The sequence below is a fragment of the Bos javanicus genome, chromosome 17 (assembly GCF_032452875.1).
Source record: "Bos javanicus breed banteng chromosome 17, ARS-OSU_banteng_1.0, whole genome shotgun sequence".
NCBI classification, from domain to species: domain Eukaryota; kingdom Metazoa; phylum Chordata; class Mammalia; order Artiodactyla; family Bovidae; genus Bos; species Bos javanicus.
Window position 1 is genome coordinate 53,985,983 of NC_083884.1, and position 15,360 is coordinate 54,001,342.

Consider the following 15,360-nt stretch of genomic DNA (forward strand, 5'->3'; position numbering starts at 1 on the left):
ACCAGGAATTACAAAAGGACACACATCTGCGAGCATCTGCCCTGGGCCGGGGACTGTGCTCTGGATCTTCATAACAATCTCGTAAGGTGAGTAGCGTAGGTCAGATGGTGCGCCCCTCAAAATTCACTCCACCCAGAACCTCAGAATGTGACCTTACATGGAATCAGAGTCTCTGCAGGTCTAATTAGTTAAGATGAGGTCATACTGGCTTAGGGAGGACCCTAAACCCAACGACTGGTGTCTTTAGAGGAGAAAAGACCTTACAGAAAGATATGGAGGGGAAAACACCACGTGAAGCAGAGGCTGGAGGGACATATCTACAGGTCAAGGGCCACCAAGGATGCCAGTGACTACTTGAAGTCAGGAGGGGAGCATGGGACAGATTCTCTCTCAGGGCCCCGAGGAGCTCCCTGCAGACACCCTGACTTCAGATGTCTGGCCTTGAGAACAATGAGAGAAAAATTTCTGTAATTTATGCCACCTAGTTGGGGGGTAATTTTTTTGTATATATATTTATTTATTTTACTGTGCTGAATCTTTTAGCTGCAGCATGTGGGATCTAGTTCCCTGACCAGGAATCAAATCCCAGGCCCCCTGCATTGGGAGCACAGAGTCTTAGTCACTGGATCACCAGGAAAGTCCCTGGAGGTAGTTTCTTACAGCATCCCAGGGAAACAAAGATGGTATGATTAGCATTTTTTTTTTTTTTTTTTTTTTTTTTTGCAGATGGTGAAAGTCACACAACTTCTCTGTGTCCCCCAGCTGGGTGAGTGTGAGTTGGCCTCCCCTCAGGCCAGTGTGCCTGGTAGAGTCAGTTGCTCAGTCGTGTCCCCAACTCTTTGCGACCCCATGGACTGTAGCCCGCCAGCTTATCCATGGAATTCTCCAGGCAAGAATACTGGAGTGGATAGCCATTCCCTTCTCCAGAGGGTCTTTCCGACCGAGGGATCGGACCCAGGTCTCCTGCATTGCAGGCAGATTCTTTACCATCTAAGCAACAAGGTTTCTGGCTTAAAGAGCCAAGAATTGTCCATGGGAAATTCACCAAAGTCATGTCACTCCCATGGGCCTTGAGGCAGGAAGACAAGCTCTCCTGGGACCCTTGCACCTTGCCCTACATTCCAGCACCAGCTTCTGTATCCCCAGACCAGCATGCCCCATTTTTTGTGGGTTACAGCAGCCCATTACTGTACATAAATGAGGAGGAGGTGACTCTGGCATGCCTACCCTGTGAAAGAGTCCCATATGATGATCAGGCAGTCAGGCCCTTTGTCGGCCGTGGCGACCCAGCGTCTGTCTTCGCTGATGCAGAGGCAGGAAATGACGTTGGGGTGGCCCTGTGGACATGGAGAGAAGATGCTCTGAGACATGGAGGGTGCGGCCCAGCCCTGGTACCAGCAGGAAAGGCGGGACCCCAGAGAGAGACGTTAGCTCCCTGTCCAGTCTCCACCTCTGAACATCCAACTCCTGCCCACTTTCCCAGTGTTACTCTACAGCCAGAGGTTTTCAAACTTTCCCTTGAAACGCTTGTGGGAGGGACTTCCCTGATGGTCCAGGAGCTGGACCATCTAATCCCCTTCTAATTCCGGGGATGTGGGTTCCATCCCTGGTCAAGGAGCTAAGATCCTACATGCCTCAGGGCCAAGAAACCAAAACATAAAACAGAAGCAATATTGCAACAAATTCAACAAAGACTTTTAAAATGGCCCACATTAAAAGTAAAAAAAAAGTATTAAAAAAAAAACAAAACACTCACAGGACAAGCTACACGCCCCACAAGAACAGTGGCTTCCTAGGGGTCGAGGTATGTACCTGACTCTGAACCCTGGTTGAGAATAAATGTCTGGGTCCTCCCAGGTTCCACCTCCTTGGACCCCCCTGCTGGCCTCATCTCCCTTAAAACTGCTCACTCGGGTCCCTGAGCAGCTCTGGAGCCAAAGCCTCCTTGCTGGCCTCTGCTTTCACTTGTATCCTCCTACAATCCTCCCCACACAAAAAGGAATCTTCTGGAAACACAAACGAGAGATGGCAGCCAGGAAACAATCCCTATTGCCCTCTTTCCATGTCACCCCCTTGCTCACTCTGGCCTCTTCTCTGGGCCCTACACAAAAGGCCTGAAAATCTGGAGCTCTCTCTGTCGGGGATGCTCTTCCCCGCAAAACTGCCCCTTGTTGGCTCATGCTCAGCCTTCGGGTCTCAGCAAAAATAGCACTTTTCCATTCCCTGCCTACCAGTTCAGAGGAAGTCTTCTCAGACCTTGATTTTTCTCTTTTAGAGCAATTTCACATACCCATTCCAGCGATTATTATAATCTTTATTTTTATGCAATTTTATTTTTTATGTATTTCTTTGCCTGTGCCAGGTCTCTAGTTGCCGCTCGTGGGACCCTAGGTCTTCAGGGTGGTATGCTGGACCTTTTAGTTGTGGCATGGGAACTCTTAGTTGCAGCACATAGGATCTCCAGTTGTGGCATGCGGGAACTAATTCCCTGACCGGGGATCAAACCCAGGCCCCCAGCTTTGGGAGCACAAGACTCTTAGCCACCAGACCACCAGGGGAAGTCCCTAATCTTTAGTTATATATTTATGTGTTCACTTGGTTAATGTCTGCCTCTCCATGGTGGGGGGAACTAGTCTGTTTTGTTCATGACCTCATTTGAAACGTAGTGGTTATGACAAATACATATGGAAATGAATGAATGGCCAAGGCCCCGCCCAGCCATCCCCTCTGGGGAGGCTGGACGCCTGCCTGGCTGCTCCCTGCTTCTCAGCCCATCTGCCCCTCCTCCACATCCCTACCATCACACTGTCCCTTCTCCCTCTGCTGCGCTCGGCGCTGCACATTCAACTAAGCGCCAAGAAGGGCGTGCTGACTGTGTGTATTTCAGGACTTCTAGGAAGCAAATTCCTGAAGTTACACCCACGTGTCTTGGATCCCTGGCAGGATGCTGAGTACTGGCTGACCTCTTGGAAGAATACCTGGTGAAGCTTCTAGGCATTGACTGAGGAAGGTCCTTATTAAAATATAGGTCAACTGAAAGGGGTGAAGTGGAACTGTTTACCAGGTTAACTAGTAGAAATTCAGACACTGGAAAAACATTTGGACAGGTAAATGAAAACGAAAGGGGTAAAAAAAAACATCCGGAACAGAGGAAGCAGAGCAGTGTGGGGACAGAAGGTGTGTGGGGCATTTAAGGAGGCACTTAGGGGGTGTAAATAAAAACAGATGCTGGAGGGAGGAGAGGGAGGAGGACAACTGACCTACTTAATACTTTCAAGTTAGGAAACCTGAGCCTAAAACCCAGCTTCACCACCTGCTAGAGCAGCCTTGGGCCAGTCAGCTAAATTGACCGAAGCCTCAGTTTCCTCTCCTGTGAAATGGGGATATTAACACCCACTTTTCAGCATGAGTAGGAGGATCAAAGCCCTGAGAGCCCTGGAAAGGAGGCTAAGGATTAACGAGGTCTGAATCCCCGCTGAAGAGCTTCCCTTTGCGTTCATCATTGTCCCGTGGAGACAACATGGTCTCTCCTGACCCCATTTTTACAGAAATGTAAAAAAATACAGATGCTTTAGACTCTAGTTACTATAAAATTAAAGTCAACTGCTATTTGTAAATTGATTCTGATTAGAATCAGAAAGACAACAAACAGCAAAAGTTGTTTGCAAACAGAACTCGCTCTGGTTCAGAAGGGAGGAAGGAACACGTGACTGAGATAGAATGAGGTTGGTCCTGGAAATAAAAAACAAAGTGCTGCATTCAAGTTAACGACAACCTCTTTCACCAGAAGAGGGGCCTCCAAACCTGAAGATGGTACTGGTTATTCTTGAGGACGTTGTAGATGACCCCAGTGTGACCACTGGCGTAGAGAAGGACTCTCTGGTTTTCTCGAAGGTAGTAAACAGGAAGGGAACTGTTCCACCCGAATGACCAGGTCATGGTCTGTAAGACAAAGGTAAACCAGCAGGACACTATGGTGTGTGAGCCCAGAGCTGGGCTGCGGGGCGATCCTAGCACGAGTCCTGGAGGAAAAGGGTTCACATTGTTAGGGGAAGCACACTGATTGAAACCGCCCACCCTGGCCAGGCACCATAGTAACCATTTGCATGAGTTGTTTTATGACAGGAGATCCTGATAAGGAATACAGAACTAATAAGCCACCACCAACCGGAAGAGTTCGGGAAAGGTCTAAAGGAGACACCACGTGTCCGTCCACTTCCCAGAATCCCTCTCGCTAGCATCCATCTTGGCTGAGCGATGCGTGCACCACCAGGAAAGACTGAATTAGAGTGATTGGCCAAAGACCACCTGGAAATTAATCCCATCACCATAAAACCTGAGACTGCGAGCCACGCAGCAGAGCAGTTCTCCTGGGTTCCCTTACCCTACTGCTCTCCACCCGGGTGCCCTTTCCCAATAAAATCTCTTCCTTTGTCAGCACATGTGTCCCCTCGGACAATTCATTTCCGAGTGTTAGACAAGAGCCCAGTTTCAGGCCCTGGAAAGGGTTCCCCTTCCTGCAACAACATCATCAGCCAATAAAGAGACACCACCTTGGGACTTTCCTGGGGGTTCAGTGGCTAAGAATACACCTTTCAACACAGGCTATGTGGGTTCTATCCCTGGTCCAAGAACTAAGATCCCGTGTGCGTGGGGCAACTAAGCCCTCAGGCTGCAACTCAGATCCAAAACTGCCAAAAATATAAAACTGCCATCAAATAACAATTTTTTTAAAGAGAGAAACATCACCTTGAGAAGTCAAGAACATGCTACTACGTGGATGACCCCTAAGAATGTGATGCTAAGTGAAAGCAGTCAGATGTGAAGGACCACATAGTGTATGACCCCATCTATATGGAAATGTCCAGAATAGGCAAATCCATAGAGATGGAAAGTAGGTCAATGGTTTCCAGGGGCTGGGGGAGGAAGTGGGGAGTGACTGCTTACTGTGTATGGGTTCCTTTTGGGGTGACAGAAATGTTCTGAAATTAGATAGTGGCAAACGTTGCATAACCTTGTGAATGGGCTAAGAAACCAAACAATTGTACTTTCTTTTTTTTTTTTTTTTGGCTGCATCAGTTCTAAGTTGCGGCGTGCAGGGATCTTCGTTGGGTCATGAAGGATCATTCATTGCAGCACACAAACTCTCTAGTTGTAGCAATGAGGACCTAGCTGCTCTGAGACATGTGGGATCCTAGTTCCCCAACTAGGGATTAAAACCCGTGACCCCTGCATGGGCAGGTGGATTCTTAACTACCGGATCACCAGGGAAGACCCAATTGTACATTTTAAAAGGGTAAATTTTCATAGACATAGAAAACAAACGTATGGTTACACGAGGGGAAAGTGGGTTGGGAAGGAGGGATAAACTAGGAATTTGAGATTAAAATATACACACTACTATATATAAAACAGATAACAAGGACCTACTGTATAGCACAGGGAACTATGCTCAATATCTTATAATAATCTATAAGGGAAAAGAATCTGAAAAAGATATACACACACACACATATATATACATACAAATATATATTATATATAACTGAATCACTTTGCTGTACACCTGAAACTAACATTGCAAATCAATTGCATTTCAACAAAAATAACTTTAAAAATTAAAAAAACTTAAAGGGTACACTTTACAGGGATGCGAAGAAACTGGGACCTTTATGCATCATGGGTGGGAGTGTGAAATGGTGAAGCTGTTGTGGAAAACAGTGTGGAGATTCCACAAAAAAACTGAAAATACAATCCCCATGTGATCCAGCCATTACACTTCTGGGTAGATTCCCAAAAGAACATCAATCAGAGTCTCAAAAAGATACGTGTACACCCATGTTCAGAGCGGCACATTTTGCAATAGTCAAAAGGCAGAGGCAACCCCAGGGTCCATGGACATATGAACGGATAAACAATGTGTGAATATTATTCAGCCTCCAAAGGGACAGAGATTCTGACACATGCTCCAACGTGGATGAGCCTTCAGGACATAATGTAAGTAAAATATGCCAGTCACAGAAAGACAAATACGAACTGAATGGTTCCACTTGTCTGAGGTACCGAGAATAGTCAAATTCATAGAGACAGAAAGTAGAAGGATGTTGGCAGGAACTGGGTGGGGGGTGGGGAGTTGGCAGCTGTAGGTACAGCGTGTGTTTCACTAGATGAAGAGAGTTATGGGGATGGCGATGATGACAGTTCCACAACTCTATGAATGTATTTACTGGGTTGGCCAAAAAGTTCGGTTGGGTTTTTCCATAACAGCTTATGAGGTTTTCCCTGGTGGCTCAGTTGGTAAACAATTCACCTGCAATGCAGGAGACCCACGTTCGATCCCTGGGTCAGGAAGATCCCCTGGAGGAGGAAATGGCAACCCACTGCAGTATTCTAGCCTGGAAAACCCCATGAACAGAAGAACCTGTGGGCTACAGTCCATGGGGTCACAAAGAGTCAGACACGACAGCAACTAAACCACCGCCACCTAACATGGTTTTTCCTTACAGAAAAACTAGAACAAACTTTTTGGCCAACCTAACAAAATCATTTTACATGTAAAAATGGTTATGATGATAAGTTTTATATTATGTACCTTTTAACACAATCTGATTAAAACTATGTATTTATTTATTTGGCTGCACCAGGTCTTAGCTGCAGCACGTGGTATCTTTAGTTGTGGCATGAGAACTCAGTTGTGACATGTGGGAACTAGCTCCCCAACTAGGAATAGAACTTGGGCCCCCTGCATTGGGAGTCTTAGCCACTGGCCCACCAGGGAAGTACCTTACCATAATCTTTTAAGAAACAGTTAAGAGGGTGGATTTTATGGTATGTGATTGATAATAACTCCATTTAGAAAGAAAAGCAAAGATGCAAGGGGCTTACACAGGTATGTTTACTGTGTAAGAATTCAGTGAGTTCTACACTTGTGTGTGCACTTTCTCTTTGTATATTTCAATAAAAATGTTTCCTTTAAAAATAAGGGAAAGCCTTCAACAGTAAATAGAAACAACTTCCTATTTACCTACTCCCCAGAACCTAGAACCCAGTTCAGTAATCAGTCATAAAGTGAGCACTGACTGTTGTGAAATTCAATTTACTGAGAGTATGTAGAATGGATAAGTTATAATAAAGTCACTAAGTAACTTCTTAAGAAAGGCAATTATTTAGCCTGAGTATTTGTTCCTTATTCATGATTCTCCCTGGAAGGACAAAGTATTCAATATAAAGAGATAAAATCCCCTTAGGAGGATTAAAAACCCCATGTTTCTAGTAACAAGTAAAATAAAACAAAGTTAAAATTTCCTGAAATGAAAAATAACAGGTACTATAAGTCTGACTATTGCTTTCAATTCAATAGCAGTTTGTTTATGTATATTTTTGTTTTCAATGTCTCTTACAAAAATTACAGATCAACTGTGGTACATTCATACAATGGAGTATCATTCAGTGATAAAAAATAAATGAGGGGGGATTTCCCTGGTGGTCTAGTAGTTAAGACTTCACCTTCCAATACAGTGGGTGTGGGTTTGATCCCTGGACCCTCATGGCCAAAAAACCAAAACGCAAAACAGAAACAATACTGTAACAAACTCAGTAAAGACTTTAAAAATGGTTCACATCAAAAAAAAAAAAAAAAGAAATCGATGAAGGAATTCTCTGGCAGTCCAATGGTTAGGACTTCCCACTCTCGCTGCCAAGGGCCCAGGTTTGATCCTTGGTCAGGGAACGAGGATCCCACAAGCCACAAGACATGGTTAAAAAATTAAGTAAAATTAAAATTTTAAAAATTAAAAAGAAATTGGCTAATAAGCCAGAAAAGACACAGAGGAAACTTAAAGGCATGCTAACTAAGTGAAAGAAGCCAATCTGAAAAGGCTATCTGGTGTATGAGTCCAACTACATGACATTCTGGAAAAGGCAAAACTATGGAGACAATTTGAAGAAATTAATGGTTGCCAGTGGCTGGGGTGCTAGGGGAGAGGGGGAGATGAACAGGTGGGACACAGGAGATTTTTAGGGCAGTGAGACTACTCTGCATGAAACAGCAGTGGTAGATATGTGCCATTACGTATTTGTCAAAGCCAGAGACTACACAGCACACAGTGAACCCAAAGGTACACTATGGACTTCGGGCAATACTTACGCTTCCCTATTGGCTCATCCACTGTGACAGATGCACTGCACAAATGCAAGAATAACAGAGGAGACCGGGGTGGGGAGAAGGCACAGGGACTACACGGGATTCTCTGTTTTTCACTCCATTTTTCTATAACCTAAAACTGCCACCCCCCCCCCATAAAGTCTATTTTAAAAATTAACCAAGGCTGATGTGGTAGAGTGTTTAAAATAATGGTTATGTAATTAGTTACCAAAAATCAGTGAATTATATTGGAGCACAGAGATGAAGTCTGGTGTATTTCCTTTCTGATATTTGAATGATACTTAAGGTTAAATGATGGACCATATATTTCTCCCAGGACAGACAGAGTGGGCAACGTGGCCGATTTCTCTCCTACACACTTCATTCTCCATTGTCTCCTCATTCCATCTGCTCATTTGCTGTAACTTATATTTAGATCTTTTATTGCATGGGTGTGAGTGGTAGAATTATGGAATCATAATTGTCTCAAGCTGCACCTTTTAGGAATGGAAATATTCCATATCTAGCTGGATCTTTTTTAAAATTAATTTATTTGGCTGTGCTGGGTCTTAGTTGCAGCACACAGGATCTTCACTGTAGCCTGTGGGGTCTAGTTCCCTGACCAGGGATCAAACCAGCGACCCCTGCATTGGGAGTGTGGAATCTTAACCACTGGACCATCAGGGAAGTCCCCCCTAGCTGCTTCTTAAAAGCTGATTTCTTCATGTGAGAGGGTTCTTTTGGAAACCTAGTAATTCTAAAAGGCCTTATAGTCATCCTGGAAATTTATGTTCCAATTTAACAAATTAGTTATAAAAAGAACACATTCTTAACTAGACTCCTGCCTCCAGGTAAAACAACTCTTGCAAGATCAAAACTAGATGGACCTCACTCAGTAGTCACAGAACTTCCTTGAGCAGCCTTACCATTAACCAAAATCACACAGGACTCATACTCATTGCGTTTTGCACTAGTTTTGACGTTTATGATAGATGATCATGGGGACAGTCACCTCTCATATTAATCTTCTAAAACGTGGTGATCTGGAAAACAAAACTTGATTGTCAAAGCCAGATTTCACTATATTCGATAGTCATATGATTCCTTCTCATAAACTCATGATACTTTGTATTTTGGGTGGAGATGGTATCCACAGCTATGCCTATTTACCAATGAGCATTTCAACTTATGACAGGCCTCTGGGATAAGGCAGGGGACCCCAAAGGAAAATGAGGGTGCTGTGGCACACAGATGGAGAAGTATACGCACTGAAGAGTTAGGGGAGACACACTGACTGAAGCCACCCACCCTGGCCAGGCAGCATAAGCAACCACTGCATGAATTATTTCACAACAGGAGGTCCCAATAAGGAACACGACCCTCCTTGCTGGCATCCATCTTGGCTGAGCAATGCCTGTGCCATCGGGAAGGACCCTGATTGGCCAGAGACAACCTGAACACTAATCCCACCACCATAAAACCTGAGACTGCGACCCATTGGCACAGCAGTTGTCCTGGGTTCTCTTACCCTCCTGCTCTCCACCTGGGCCCCCTTCCCAATAAAGCCTCTTGCTTTGTCAGCACGTGCACCTCCTCAGACAATTCATTTCCGAGTGTTAGACAAGAGCCCACTTTCGAGCCCTGGAGGAGGCCCCCCTTCCTGCAACAGAAGCACCTTTGGTGAGAGCAAGAAATTAGAAACAGCGTAAATGGCCATCAACAGGGAAATAGCTGAATTTAAAATGAGGAAGTGGATACACATGCACTGATACAAAAAAAATCCTCTAAGAGATATTAAGTGCAAAAACATTTTACAGAGATGCAGAATATCTCACTGGTAAAAACAAAAACTGAAACACAAACGTGTGTGTGTGTGTGTGTGTGTGTGTGTGTGTACACGTGTGCGCACGCGTTTCTGTGTGTATAGATACATATTTGTATATGTACCAGAAAAAGTCTGGAAAGATACATGGTTATACCAAACTGCAACAGTAATCATCTCAGGAAAATGGTTTTGGGTGAGAGTGTGTTAAAGAATAGGAATCTTCACCTTTTTTAAAGAAAAAAGAAATAAAGGGTGAATTTTTTTTTAAGAAAGATAAATACAGACTACTTATTTATTTATTTGGCTGCACCAGGTCTTAGTTGTGGCACACAAGATCTTTGAGCTTAGGATCTTCAGTTGCAGCATGTGGGATCTAGTTCCCTGACCAGGGATCGAACCCAGACACCTTGAATTAGGAGCACAAAGTCTTAGCCACTGAACCTCTGTGTGTGTGTGTATATATATATATATATATATATATATATATAAAATTTTAATAAAGAGCACTTATTCATTTTAACAAAAAGAAGAAACAATAAAAGCAAAAGGAAAGGAAAAAGAAAGCGCCCTCAGAGAGCTAAGCAAACTTGCAAAGGGGGACAGCCTCTGCAAGTCTGGTTCCACAGCAAGCCCAAGGCTAACAGGGGCCCAGACCTGCATGGTGGCTTTTGTCAAGTCCAGGGAGCGGGGGCCCTGGCACAAAGATCACTTGCTCTCATCAGTGATATCACCTGATTTCTGGTTAGTCGGCTAAATAAGACTAATGTCCTCATGGGCTCTAAAAAACTCAAAGTTATTCTTTCTTTCAGACCGAGCAACTGCAAGCTTGAAGCTTTAACTCCACTGCTCAAAGCCAGCCACATCTACAGAAAGGAGGCTGTCAATTTCTCCGCACTTCCCCTCGGCATCCTTCCATTACCACCGCCACCACCACCCATTCATCATCTGGTTGTTAACACTTGTCAAGTGCTCACTCTGTGTTAGGAACTGCATTAAGTATACACACTCCATCACTTACGAATCTTCCAAAGGCATGGATCTACAGTGGAGAGGCAGGGGGAGGATGAATCCCAGGAAACAATTTTCAGAAAGTAGCAGATGGAGGAAGAAGGGGGAAAAGAAACCTCCTCTTCCTTCTCTTGGCAAATGATAATATTTTTATTCCTCGCAGATGGCGCCTCCCTGCAATGCTGTCAGTGGCAGCAAAGGCAGACTCCATTGGATCGACTGGTGCTTTTCCTGGTGGCTTTCACTTCTTCCAGACCTTTCGCTTATTGATCCATCTTGGGGTGGCTAGTTTTTAGGAAACTGTCATGGTTTGGGGAGCTGCTAAAAGGATCAAGCCAGTTACAGGAGAAGAGGTGAGGAGAGGAGGAGAAAAAGAAGAATTGGTGGCTGGATGAGAAGTACTAGAATATCAAAGAGAGAGAGTGGGAAGGGAGAGAAACAGAGAGAGGGGAGAGGAGAGAGGGGAGAGAGAGATTTTGAGTCTCCCACAAGAAAACGACACCCTGGGCTTCCCTGGTGGTCCAGTGATTAAGATTGCGTGCTTCCACTGCAGAGGGCATGGGTTCCATCCCTGGTCGAGGAACTCCCCACATGCCTCAAGGTGTGCCCCCCCCCCCAAAAAAAAGAAAGAAAGAAAGAAAATAACACCCTATGCAACAGACAAACCGCTTGGGGAATTTCTTTGCCTGCAGAACAGCACCGCTATTGAATCCAGATGCAGCGCATTCTGTCACACACGTCCAGCCAGAGCTCTGAACCGAACTTTAAAAAGACCAAGTCTATGATTAGCTTAAAATGGATCTTTCTGGTGGCATTTTTTCCATAGGCATAACATTCCCCTACTTCAAAATACTCTCAAAGCACTGGGGGCCATTTGGCAGCTTGGATGGGAGGAGGGTTTGAGGAAGAATGGATACACGCATGTGTATGGCTGAGTCCCTTCGCTGTCCACCTGAAACTTTCACCACATTGTTAATCAGCTATACCCCAATACAAAAATAAAAAGTTTTAAAAAGTAAACACATAAATGGACGCCACACTTACCAAGGGGTACATGTTGGCACTCTCCCTCCTTTGGAACAAAATGTCCTCAGTGGCAGTGGAGACCAGCGATGCCTTGGTGATCCTTGCTTTGGGCTGTGACTCTTTTTCGCTTTTCTTGCTGATATATGATACACTCTTTTCTTTTCTCCTTTCCCTCTTTTCCTGCTCCAAGTCTTCCCTTTCTGGTTCCAAGTCTCTCCCTTCTTCTTCTTCCAATTCATCTTGGGGCCTCTGGTCGAGCTCGCCTGAAGGCTGCCTTTCCGGGAAACTAATCAGTGGTTCCCCAGAAGTGGTTACATCCAAATCCAGAAACTCTAATTGTGAGCCAGGGCTTCTTGGAAGCTCGAACGTTTCCAAAAACTCTGATTGTAATGAAAGCTTTGACTCGCTACCACTTTTCTTTAAAAAAAAAGAAATAAAAAGGAGACTGTGATGCCAAATCCAGTACACGCCACTACTCGCCCTCATTTAGTCTCCTTTCTTTTCCTAATCAGCAGCCAGTCTTAGTGTTAGCCTCACATCAGAACTATGAACTGCTTTAAAAGAGAGCCTGGGATGTTTTGTATTCAAATAACAGGAATCGTGGGTGTGTCAAATTTATTCTCAGCTTACTAGCAGACCCACAACAGCAAAATGATTCTTCTAAGTGGCCTCCAAAACCACCACAAAGTCACAGAGAGTCACTTCTCCTTGGGGCTTCCCAAGTGGCTTAGTGGGTAAAGAATCCACCTGCAATGCAGGAGATGCAGGAGACTCAGGTTTGATCCCTAAGTTGGGAAGATCCCATGGAGTAAGGCATGGCAACCCACTCCAGTATTCTTGGTGGGAAAGTCCATGGACAGAGGAGCCTGGTGAGCTACAGACCACAGGGTCCCAGAGAGTCAGACACGACTGAAGCAACTGAGCACCCAGGCGCACACTTCTTGGATCACAGCTGAGTTTTACAGGCTGACTCTGTTTAGATAAGCACACTCCAGCTAACCACTGTCCTTTAAGTCAGGTCTGGTACACACTTCCTCCAGGAAGATTTCCCTGATCATCCTCTAAGCTGGGTTGTCAGCCTTAATATAGATACATATCTCTTATGCATCTCTCAATCACTCCACTTAGTTCAGTTGTTTGTTTGTTTTAATATTTATTTGACTGTGCCAGGTCTTAGTTGCAGTATATGGGATCTAATTCCCTGACCAGGGATCCAACCCAGGCCCCCTGCTTTGGGAGCTCAGAATCTTAGCCACTGGACCACCAGGGAAGTCCCTTCACTCCACTTAGTTTTCTAACACTTGCTCTTTGGTTATGGGTCTGCCTCCCTACACACCCTAGAGCTCCTTAAGAGAATGGATTGTGTCTTATTTGGTTTTATATTCCCACAGCTGGGCAGGTAAGTGGGTAACAAGCATGCAATTATGATTAGGAATGAATGAACGAATGACAATTCCTACTTACTAGGGATATTTCTGACAAGACTGTCTGGGAATCAGGCTGCGTAAATCTCTCCAAACTGATAATGGACGTGGTGATTTCTTCGGGCTCCACTGTGCTTTCTTCCTGTGCTCCTGAGGCCTCCTCTTCCTCCTCCAGTGCTTCCGCAGTCTCTTCCCCCACTTCTTCTTTGACAGCCTCCTTCCCAAATCCTTCTACCACTTCCTCTCCCTTCCCTCCTTCTTCCTCCTCATGCTCCTCCACTCTCTCCTCCCCTTCCCCTTCTTCCTCCTCCTCTTCCTCTCCCTCCTCCTTCCCTTCCCTGTCCTCCTCCTCTTCTCTTATCTCCACCTCTCCTTCCTCCCCATTCTCTGCTTCCACCTCCTCCCCAAACTCCCTCCCTTCTTCTTCTCCTTCCTCCTCCTCCTCCTCCTCTGGAGACTCTATCCATGCTAATGTGTTAACTTCTTTTAATTCCTTTTGCACATTTTCTAGCCCTTCAAAATTTGGATATTCTTCTTCTTCATCATCTTCTTCTTGCATTTCTATTTCTCCATATTCTTCTGTTTCTTCTAGTGGGTTTTCCTCTGCATCTGACATTATTCTCTTTGGAGTTTTCTCTAAAGAAATTTTGAACATAATAGTCAGCAGGGCCCTTTCTGTCCCACTTGGATTTCCTGGTCCACAAACATATCAATGAAATGGGCAATGCCAGCTCGGTCCCTTTCCATGAAAATAAGAACACCAGACTTCTGGGAAAGCTTGTCCTAAATCTTTAAAAATACTGATGCCCAACACCCCTTCTCCCCCTACCCCCGGGGATTCATTGCTTTCTAGGAATAATTTTAGAGCCCTCTAACTCACTTTAAATATACTCATATTCCCACAGGCAGCAAAATGATAACCCAGGTATTGGGGACAATTCTAATCACATGAATCAAGGAAGAAGCAGGTAGTGGTTAAAAGTGTTGTCTTTTCAGTCAGCCTGTGCTGGCACTGAACCCCAGTTCTACCACTCAGTAGCTCTGTGACCTTGGGCAAGTCACTTTACCCCTCAGAGTCTAAATTTGCTCACTGGCAAAATGAAAATGATAACCCTACATTCTTGGGGTCTTGTGAAGATGACAAGATTGTAAAATGCTCAACAGAGTTGCAGCACAGAGTGCTTGAGAAATGGCAGCAGTCGTTTAGAAAGTTTAAAAGCCTTTTTACGTATTCTCTCGTTTATTCCTCATAGCAAACTTAAGAGGCGCTGAGAAGTGTAGTGACTTATTCAAGGTAAAACAGCAAGTAAGCAGCAAGGTGCGGGCGGGAGGGGTGGAGTGCGGGGAGCAGGTGTCTGGGCCCTTGGGGTCACAAAGCTCAGGCGCGGTGGAGGTCTCCCTGGACCTACCTCAGGCCGGGCCCAGGTGGGGTGAGCGCCCCCCGCCCCCCGAGAGGCACCAGGCCCCGCCTTGCCGGGGACGCCGCTCCTGACTCACAGAACGCACCCACCCTGGTCCTCAAAGGCCGGGGTCGTCCCGCTGCGTGAAGCCCTCTTCCCACCTCCCGGCCTCCAGCTGCGGCCGCTTTCTCCACAGGCTCCGTAGTTACGGTTGCCAACCAAGCTCCGTCTCCATGGTAACCGCTGCCGCTGCAGGCGACGGGTCGTAAAGCGAGAAGGCCGGACCGAGATCACGTGCCCAGAAAGAGGCGGGAGCGGGCCGAGCACGCCCCCTGGCGGTCGGTGGGAAGAGGCGCCGCCGCGACTTGGCGAGCTGAAATTTGGCTTTCCTCATCTTCCTGTCCCCCAGTTTTTCCCTTGCCGCCATCCACTAAGAAGCTGCAGAGCCCAATCTTAGCAATTCTGACTTTCTGAAGGCTTGACAAAATTAAGTGAAGAAGTACAAACTGTTTGATAAAATTCTCTTTGTCAAAA

The 15,360-nt window shown here is 45.5% G+C and overlaps 1 protein-coding gene across 5 annotated transcripts in view; it reads right to left on the reverse strand.

Moving 5' to 3' along the window:
• The window catches only part of CFAP251 (cilia and flagella associated protein 251), a 74,290-nt gene extending 59,234 nt beyond the window's left edge, over positions 1-15,056 (reverse strand). Inside the window, exons 1-5 of one of the 5 annotated variants that reach the window (XM_061384734.1) lie at positions 14,937-15,054; positions 13,467-14,062; positions 12,021-12,419; positions 3,805-3,942; positions 1,228-1,337 (exon numbers count right to left, since the gene is read on the reverse strand). In XM_061384734.1, coding sequence (XP_061240718.1) covers positions 1,228-1,337; positions 3,805-3,942; positions 12,021-12,419; positions 13,467-14,042 — 1,223 coding nt within the window. In that variant the 5' untranslated portion in view covers positions 14,043-14,062; positions 14,937-15,054. Of the gene's footprint in view, positions 1-1,227; positions 1,338-3,804; positions 3,943-12,020; positions 12,420-13,466; positions 14,063-14,835 lie in introns of all 5 variants that reach the window. The other 4 variants (XM_061384737.1, XM_061384736.1, XM_061384739.1 and 1 more) reach the window with 4 other exon arrangements.
• Positions 15,057-15,360: the final 304 nt, after the last annotated feature.